Source organism: Eleutherodactylus coqui, chromosome 9, assembly GCF_035609145.1.
Source record: "Eleutherodactylus coqui strain aEleCoq1 chromosome 9, aEleCoq1.hap1, whole genome shotgun sequence".
Lineage (NCBI taxonomy): Eukaryota > Metazoa > Chordata > Amphibia > Anura > Eleutherodactylidae > Eleutherodactylus > Eleutherodactylus coqui.
The window spans coordinates 40,686,129-40,696,135 of NC_089845.1; the positions used below are offsets into that span (position 1 = coordinate 40,686,129).

General features: G+C 36.9%; 1 protein-coding gene across 1 annotated transcript; it reads right to left on the bottom strand.

Annotated features, from left to right (window-relative positions):
- Nucleotides 1–241: 241 nt before the first annotated feature.
- On the bottom strand, nucleotides 242–7,181 carry FOXF2 (forkhead box F2). Its single transcript, XM_066578931.1, has 2 exons — nucleotides 5,923–7,181; nucleotides 242–1,716 (listed from the first exon to the last, which is right to left on the bottom strand). Exons 1-2 carry the CDS (start codon nucleotides 6,878–6,880, stop codon nucleotides 1,550–1,552), a joined length of 1,125 nt encoding a protein of 374 aa, XP_066435028.1. The 5' UTR covers nucleotides 6,881–7,181; the 3' UTR covers nucleotides 242–1,549.
- Between the last annotated feature and the right edge of the window lie 2,826 nt (nucleotides 7,182–10,007).

A 10,007-nucleotide genomic window follows, 5' to 3' on the forward strand; every position in this document is an offset into this window, starting at 1 on the left:
ATATAGACATTGGTGGATAGCTTCCATGTAGAAAACTGACAGCTGCTGGGAGATCCATAAGTTAGGGCAGTCTCTAATGTGACAGTCACATGTCAGCTCAGCGGTACAGCTGCAGTCAGTCTGAGAGACATCAGCACTTTGCAGGAGTCTCCTGTATTTACTATAAACCTTTATTAATAGGATCTGGGAACACGACAGGAAACAGCAGACTTCTGGCAATTCACAGTTTATATTGGTTCAACGTAAATAGGGCTTCGAAAAATAAATCTAGACGGCAATATGCTCTGCAACATCATTAATCTGCAAACCAGCAGGGAGAGGATGACTGGGAGCCCAGTACTGACCTGTGCATTATGTCACGACATACATGTACATATGGGGCTGCACATGGGTGTTCTCTATCAGTATTCAGAGAGGACCTTCACTGAGGTTTATACACATTTTATTGGAAAAATGTACATCCAAATACTAAAACATTATTTCACGACTACATACAGTAAGTGCAAATATAATCTTCCCTTACAAAGCATAGAGTGATGATTATATAAATTCTGCTAACATTTCAATTTAAGACGACTGGACACAGTAACAGCTTTTTTCTAGTTTCCCCTCAATACTCAATTCTTTATTTCCTAGTATGTACAGTTCTATGAATTCATTGGTAATGGGGTGGAATAATTGTCGGGTGCGGCAATTCCTACTATTTTAGGTCTTCTCTGCTGCTTACATTCATAGGACGATTTCCACCTTGTGGATATTATTTTTGCATATACTGTGATCATTTGATGACATCAGCCATGAATCATGGTTAACTCACATGGAAAATATTTACAAGAACAAACGAGAAAACATTTGGTTACACAAATACCCAATTATTTTAAGAATATTTTCATTCAAAACGAAAGTTTTTTTTTCCAATAACATACGGAATGTATTATGTAATCGTAATCTCGGATTATGAATTGATTTGATACTTTGCAGGTGTAAAGATATGGATTTGTGAACCTCAATGATATAAGTAAAGTTATTAATGTGATAAAGGAAAAGAAAAGGCGTCAGCTGTAATAAATAAATGGTAGTTATCTATAACTCACTGATTTATTCATTTATTTCGTTTTAAAAGGTCCATTTAAGGAGCAATAAGATTATGGAAAGGTTCCTTGTGTCTGGACACGAAATAGTCTCCTTAACATAATGCTGTAAACATATGAAACTCTATTATTACCTGTGTCTGGAGGGCAATGATGCAGATAAGTGCCTCAATACATGAACAAGTCCGTGGGGAGAGGAAAGATAAAAACTGTACTTGATTGCCACCATGGGCATGAAATAAAGGTCCACCAGCCCACGGACAATCAAGAACAAAACGTGACCCGGGTCCAGCTGGGCAGGAGGGTACCTGATGGTTGCATAGGCTGCAGCACTGGGCTCTCTGATTGTAGTGCAGTCTATGAGCCTGCTGTATCACTACGGGCACATTGCAGCAATGCATTGAACACAGTACATTATGGACCATCCTTGCCCTGGTGCCTCCATCCAGTCTGATCCTCTACATGACGCAGGGCTTTATATCCTGGCAGACACTCTGATGATGGTGGTGATGATAATAAGAACTACTGGCAGACGGATGGAAGGACGAAATCCCGTTAAAATTGAGGACAAAATCCTTTCTGTCGCACACTGGGGAGGAGTGGTGCTGGTAACGGGGCAATCCCACTGCAAGACAAAGACATATTAATATACTACATACAACAGGTAACATATCTGCACTGGCACTAATATACCACTTATATTGCTGTAGTATCAGTAGGGGGGTATAACAAAGATCAAAGTGTATGTCTGGGTAGGAAAAAAACTTTATACCAGTGTTTGTCTATGTTTGTAACAAGACAGATAAAATACATTGATAATAGATACATAGATAGATGGATACTAGATAGCTGGCTAGATAGATCTGTTTGTATGCATATAACGAGTAATGTATATCTATGTGTACTTGCATTATATATGTATGTGTGTACCTATAGAGTGCATATCTAGATAGATAGATAGATAGATAGATAGATAGATAGATAGATAGATAGATAGAGATCTACATATATATGGATAGCTCCCCCCTCTCTCTTTAAGTATATATATATATATATATATATATATATATATATATATATATATATATATATATATATACACACACACACACAGAGTGTCCTAAAATGTATACGGGGCTCGTCAACAAACAAAAATACCCGCACAGATGCGTTAGTACTTGATCTCTATAGACATTATCGGATATCTGACATCTACAACTGCTGACAGAATTCAACACAATACTACAGATTGCCACAACAATTCAAGTCGGATCTTAAGAAGGGCATAGATCTCTACAGAAGTGTGCATTCATTTTTGGGGGCATCATATGTCAATATATGTATATAAGTATGACTATATATTATATGCCTCCCTGCCTATATTCCCTGCCAGTGTATGCAGTTCCTCACCTTTCTCTATTACACACCAGTGTTTCCACATTCCCCAGTTATGAGCCGGATTTAATCAGTTTCCATGGATTAACAACGTGAGAAAATATGTATTTCCAGACCTCAGTAAAGCCGGCGCTGCGGTTACAATCCGCCTGATATTGGAAGTAATACAAGATGAAAGTGCGAGGCTCAAACTATTAGCGTTTATGTAGATGGGGTGAGGAATGCGGCAGTAAAGCGGGGTGCACATACATTGGGCTCATTAACCCGCTGCAGACACCTCATTATGTGATTAATATTAATACTGGGCCACTTGCCGGCTCCTCCAGGTGAATGTAGAAGGGAACTCACTTTACGAGCTGCTCGACTTCCTAATTGGAGCTAAGAATTGGCATTGCACTAATGAACCGAGAACATCAGATTGGCGAGATAGAGAGCGAGAGGGTTCTGGCAGGAGTCTTATCTGATCCGACATCAAGTGCGCTTATTTGTTAACATGTTATATAGGCTTTAATAGCGCGCGACACTGGCCCTTTAAGTATGTTTAATATAAAATACTCATTATAATAAACTCACTACAATACACAAAAATCAATGATAAGGATTATGAGTCCAAATAACTCCAGAAGACTTATTTTATTAATACAGAGATCCTAGTTTTGAGTTTGAGGACCCGACAAATTTATGTAGTTGGTAAACTTGGATTATAAAGAAAACCCCGAAATAAAAACCACACATTTTTAGTGAATAAGTGAAAATGTGACAATTTCTTCCATTATAAATGGAGGCATCGTTTAATTTGTTGCAGATATCTTCAAAATGAAAAATACTGTATTATAAAATTCAGTGGTATTGGAAAGGAACTGAAACAAACTTCAGTCCACCAATGTATTTACCTACTTTCCTATATATAGACAGTTGTGAGCAGTAATATACTAAAACGAACTTCTATTGTGTGTGTATATATATATATATATATATATATATATATATATATATATATATATATATATATATATATATATATATATATATATATATATTTCACATGGCAGTGTTTGGAAGCCAAAACCGGAAATAGGTCCAAAACATGGAACAGATGCAAAGCTTCTCATCGTAGTTTCTATCTGTGGGTTCCACTACTGGTTTTGGTCTCCAAATGCTGATGGAAAATACTGACCAAAATACTTTCCTGTCAAACTGGCCTTAATGAACACCGAATTAAATAGTAGGTATAGATTTTAAACTTAAGGGCCTTTTCAGATAGTATATGGCTGAACTCTTATATGCAATCTCAAATATATATATATTATTTTTTTGCCAAACCAGGAATGGCTATAAAAGAGAGATGTATCAGTCCTTCCTTTATATCTTTACTTCATTTTGGATGGACTCCTGGCTTTTGCTAAAAAGAAAAAAATCTACGTTAAAATTGTTTCAGTAATGTCCTCGGACCAAAAGGCAGAAGTGTCACATGGCAATATTTTTTGTTCAGGACTTCTTCAGTATTTCTATGCCAAAACCAGCAGCGGTACCAAAAGCGAAGAGGCTCGGTCTTTCAATTATTCTTTATCTCTGTGTTTCTTCGACTTTTGATTTTGTTTTACAAATACAGATCCAAAATCCTGTCTGTGAAAGAAGTAATCTGCCTTGTATTCTGTTCCGGTAATGAACACAACAATCTGCCCACAACCCTTCAAAAGATAGCTATATGTAGAATATATATATACTATAACATCTAGACAAATATAGCATATAGATACAATAGTAAATCTCAGCGGCGTCCTACAAGGTTTGTGTCCTGTACGGAATATGCAAAGCTGAGCATGCCAACACTGTGCAGAAGACAATGACAGGATGAGCCTGTTCTATACAAAGAAACTGTATGCTTTACACTATATTTACGTATGTATATTTTAGTGTAAAGTATCTATCTATTATTAGTGTAATATATATATATATATATATATATATATATATATATATATATACACATATATACATATTAGTGTAAAGTATTATATATATGTATATATGTTAATGTAAAGTATTTCATATATATTTATGTATATATATTTAAATTGTATTGTGCAATCATTTAGTGGATGGTGACACGGATATTACGTGTATGGTATTGTATGTGATCCATTATAGTGTTCAGGGTAGGATAATAGTTTGATTCTACAGTGATGGAAATAAGACCACTATGCTAAAATGTTAAAAATCAAAACTTAGATTTACAGCTCATTAATCTGTACTGGTGAGTATACAATTGCGGATTAGATATGTATATATCCCATAGGGGATTTCTCCACAGATAAGCAGGTTCTCCTTGTTGCATATGATGATTGGCAGCTCAACGAAAAGGCTATTAAAAATTGTTCCGAGACATTTTTTTCTGCAGTTGTTACTTGTTGAAATTCCCATAAAATTGGACAAGAGGCCACTCTCATGTGGGTTAAGTCAGGCTCAAATCCTCTCCGGTGTGGTCCAGCCTAGACTGTCTTTGTTTAGTTAACCTCTGCCACTCGCATTTATAAGGTCTATGTGCACATTTCCCTGTACAAATCCACCATGTTCTGCTGCCTGACATGACTGCTTTGTATTCTTATAGCCAGCTGTGCACAGATACATAGACAGATAGATAGATAGATAGATAGATAGATAGATAGATAGATAGATAGATAGATAGACAGATAGATAGAATATAAATAGCTAATTAGAAGATATATAAATAGCTAAAAAGAAAAACAGATAAATAGATATGAAATAGCTAGCTAGAGAGAGAGAGAGAGAGAGAGAGAGGGATAGAGATAGATAGATAGATAGATAATTTTTACATATACCTACAGTAGTTATCTCATATCTATATATGGGTCCTGCAGAAGGAGTACATATTAGTGCTGATGAATGTGTAACGTGTTGTCCCAGGAGCCCTATTTGCATGATTTATACCTGACCTGTGCACACAGTCATTCACCCATCAGCAGCTCTTTTCACTTTTGTCTCCATTTACTTACTAATGTAACGAATACACTGCCCTTAAAGATTTGAATTAGCCCTTATACATTTGATTCAGTCGTGATTTGACTGTTAATTGAATTAAGGAAAAAAATCATGTAAAAAGTCACCATTGTGCACACACTTGGGCAGATTCCTTTCCTAAGAATATGTTAATATAATGTGATACTTCTGCATATGTCCTACATTATTTTAACACAGAAACATTGGTAGAATTAAATGTGGATTTTGTAAAGGGATTCTGATGTCAGCTTTTTTTCGTAAAATTATACTCTACATAAACAAGGAAAGAATTACTAATACTAAGAATAAAACTACTACTACTACTAACAATAATACCAAGAATAATACTAAGAAAAATAGTAATATTATTACTACTAACAATAAATAACAATAATAGTATAGAAATAACATTTACCGGAGAGATCCTCACGGCTGTTTTGATGGAGGTATGTTTGTTCCAAGGTATAGGATGACATGCCTGAGTGTATCCCTGCAGATGCCGCATTACTAGGTGGCATGGCTTGCTGCTTCAAGTAGGGAGATGCCCCCGATGATGCCCAGTGAGCTGTAGGAGTGGTGTACGGAGAATGGCATTCCATAGCACTGGCCATAGCCGGAGAAGAAGGCACAGGACTGCTGCTGCTGTCAGGTCCATAGTCACCACTAGAGGAGACAGGGCAGCTGGCCATATAGGTAGAACCAGGATTAGGGGACATATGTGGGACATGGTGACCTCCACTCAAGCCATCGTAACCTCCTGTCATAGAGTTTGTCATCATATCTAAGTTATAGCCATTACTGTGACATGCCAAGGAAGCAGGTGGGGGCTGGAAATCAAATCCTTGGGGCAGGATAGAAGTACTAAAGCCTATGCCATTCATCATCCTATACATGGGTTTCAGAGCTTGGCATTTTCTTCGGAAGCCTCTAGGTCTTCGTCTAAAAGATCCTTCTTCGAACATAAACTCGCTGGCAGGGTCAATGGTCCAGTAGTGTCCTTTGCCAGGCCTCCCCAGCCCTTTGGGTAACTTGATGAAGCATTCATTCAGTGAGAGGTTGTGGCGCACAGAGTTCTTCCATCCCTGGTAAGATCCTCTGAAGAAGGGGAACCTGGCTTGTAAGAACTGGTAGATCTCACTGAGGGTAAGTCTCTTAGTGGGTGAGCTCTGGATAGCCATGACAATGAGGGCGATGTAGGAATAAGGAGGCTTCTCTGGACGCCTCAGCCCTGAGTTGGGCTTCTTGTTCTTGGATGATGAAGAGGAGGAGGAGGAGGTGTCCATGGCTGCGGACTGCTGGCTGATCAGAGTCCCTGTGCTGGATGTGAGGGGAGCTGGGGGGTCTAAGTGCTGGCTGTGGTTTTCCGTGGTCATCTGGGCACCCAGCACTGTACACTGACAGTATACACACTGCGGTAGGTGTTACCTCCTGTAGACTGCAGAGGACATGAAATCCCCTGGAGGGACCAAGTCCAAGGCTGGAGACTGCAGGAAGCGAGCGCTCACATCAGATGTCTGCAGAACTTCCCTCCAGCTCCAGCATGCACGACCCTCATCCAGCTGAGTGCAGTCAGAGCAGGATCCTCAGCCTGGTGGCCATCTCTGTCCCCCTTCTGCTTCTGATGTCCCTAGAAGAGCCTGACATGAAGGCGACCACCTAGCGCACTCCTAAATCTGCCTGGAGATTTCTTCTCCCTCAGACCCCCCTGACTCCATCCAGCAATGTAGAGCAGGGAAGGGACCACCCCCTCCATCTGGCCCCTGTCCACTCGTCATGTGGGCAGCCAAGCCTTCTAACTGCCTCCTCTAATACACGCAATTACACCATTTATCAACCTCATGGAGACGTTTCAGTCAACACAGCCACACGCCATAGTGCCAGAGCCCAAGGTGCAGCCCAGCGTGCCAGGCTCCCCCATGACTGCAAGCCCCGGGGAGATGGCTAGTGCTTCATGTCATTGTCCGGGGGGCATCGCAGGATATTCTTCTGCTAAGTACTAGCAAGTCGTAGTATTGTATCTCCTCTGAGCACATTACTTATGGACGGCAGAAGTTCACAGAAGCTCCTGCCAACTTTGATACGAAGCTATTATCATCATGATTAAAAACACACAAAATATAACAAAACTGCAGACATGTAAAAAGTACAATAGAAGCAGCCATATAATGTAACGGTATGGTGAGCACAGGGGCTTGTAATACATCTGTGCCTGGAAAATCAGACATTGCTAGGGAAAGAATACAAACAGAAAAGATCGAAAATTAGAACAAAACTTCATGAGAGCCGCAATATTTATAAATGAGTGTCTATCTATCCCACATCTATCTATCTATCTATCTATCTATCTATCTATCTATCTATCTATCTATCTATCTATCTATCTATCTCACATATCTATCTCATATCAATCACATATTTATCTATCTATCTATCTATCTATCTATCTATCTATCTATCTATCTATCTATCTATCTATCTCACATATCTATATCATATTTATCTATCTATCATCTATCTATCTATCTCATATCAATCACCTATCTATCTATCTATCTATCTATCTATCTATCTATCTATCTATCTATCTCACATGTCTATCTCATATTTATCTATCTATCTATTATCTATCTATCTATCTCACATATCTAGCTCATATTTATCTATCTATCTATCTATCTATCTATCTATCTATCTATCTATCTATCTATCTCATATTTATCTATCTATCTATCTATCTATCTATCTCACATATCTATCTATCTATCTATCTATCTATCTATCTATCTATCTATCTATCTATCTATCTATCTATCTATCTATCATCTATCTCATATCTATCTATCTATCTAGCTCACATATCTAGCTCATATTTATCTATCTTTCTATCTATCTATCTATCTATCTATCTATCTCATATCTATCTATCTATCTATCTATCTATCTCTCTGTCTCATATCTATCTATTTATTTCATATCTATCTATCTATCTATCCATCTATCTATCATATATCTATCTATCATCTATCTATCTATTATCTATCTATCTCACATATCTAGCTCATATTTATCTATCTATCTATCTACCTATCTATCTATCTATCTCATATCTATCTATCTCACATATCTATCTCATATTTATCTATCTCTCTATCTATCTATCTATCTATCTCATATCTATCTATCTATCTATCTCACATATCTATCTCATATCTATCTATCTCTCTATCTATCTATCTATCTATCTATCTATCTATCTATCTATCTATCTATCTATCTCATATCTATCTATCTATTTCATATCTATCTATCTATCTATCTATCATCTATCTATCTATCTATCTATCTATCTATCTATCTATCTATCTATCTATCTATCTCATATCTATCTATCTATTTCATATCTATCTATCTATCTATCATCTATCTATCTATCTATCTATCTATCTATCTATCTATCTATCTATCTCATATCTATCTATCTATCTATCTATCTATCTCTCTCATATCTATCTATCTATCTATCTATCTATCTATCTATCTCATATCTATCTGTCTATCTATCTATCTATCTCACATATCTATCTCATATTTATCTATCTATCTATCTATCTATCTATCTATCTATCTATCTATCTCATATCTATCTATCTATCTATCTATCTCTCTCATATCTATCTATCTATCTATCTATCTATCTATCTATCTATCTATCTATCTATCTCATATTTATCTATCTATCTATCTCATATTTATCTATCTATCTCACATATCTATCTCATATCTATCTATCTATCTATCTATCTATCTATCTATCTATCTATCTATCTATCTATCTATCTATCTATCTATCTATCTATCTATCTATCTAATTCATTCTTTGTTTCCTCTGTTTCTTCTTCTTCTTAGTCTATCTACATATATGACATCTTCTTGTAAATCACTGATATACTTGCTACTTGTTGTTTCCACAATGTTAGGGAAATAAAAATGGTTGGAAGTCGAGTTTCTCGTTTTATTCTACCAGGTGTTATATAATTATTTTATACTTGCTTCATCTAGAAATATTACAGACAGCATTTTCTTAATATAAATTGTACACATAACCAAACTGATTAAACAATCTATAAAATGTATAAGGCCGGTGTCACATGGGCATGGCACATTTACACAATGGGTGTCATGTATTCGCATGCATGTGTGTGTTTTACTGTACTATTTCCATGTGCAAAGTGTGTGTATTTGCGTGCGTGCAAAACATGTAACAGTGCTCCCATTCATTGAAATGGGCAATTAGCTTAATATGTGCTCTTACTCTGCGCAAATGTGCAGGAAAATAGAACGTGCTGCGTATTTGTTTGCACAAACAAAATGTACACGCAAAATACACGTATGTGAATGCAAACAATGGGTCTAGTCTCTGCAAAAACCTGCTTGTGTGACTAACCCATAATCTGCATCAGTTTCTACATCAATTTTTATTTTCAGGACCCAATGAGGTGC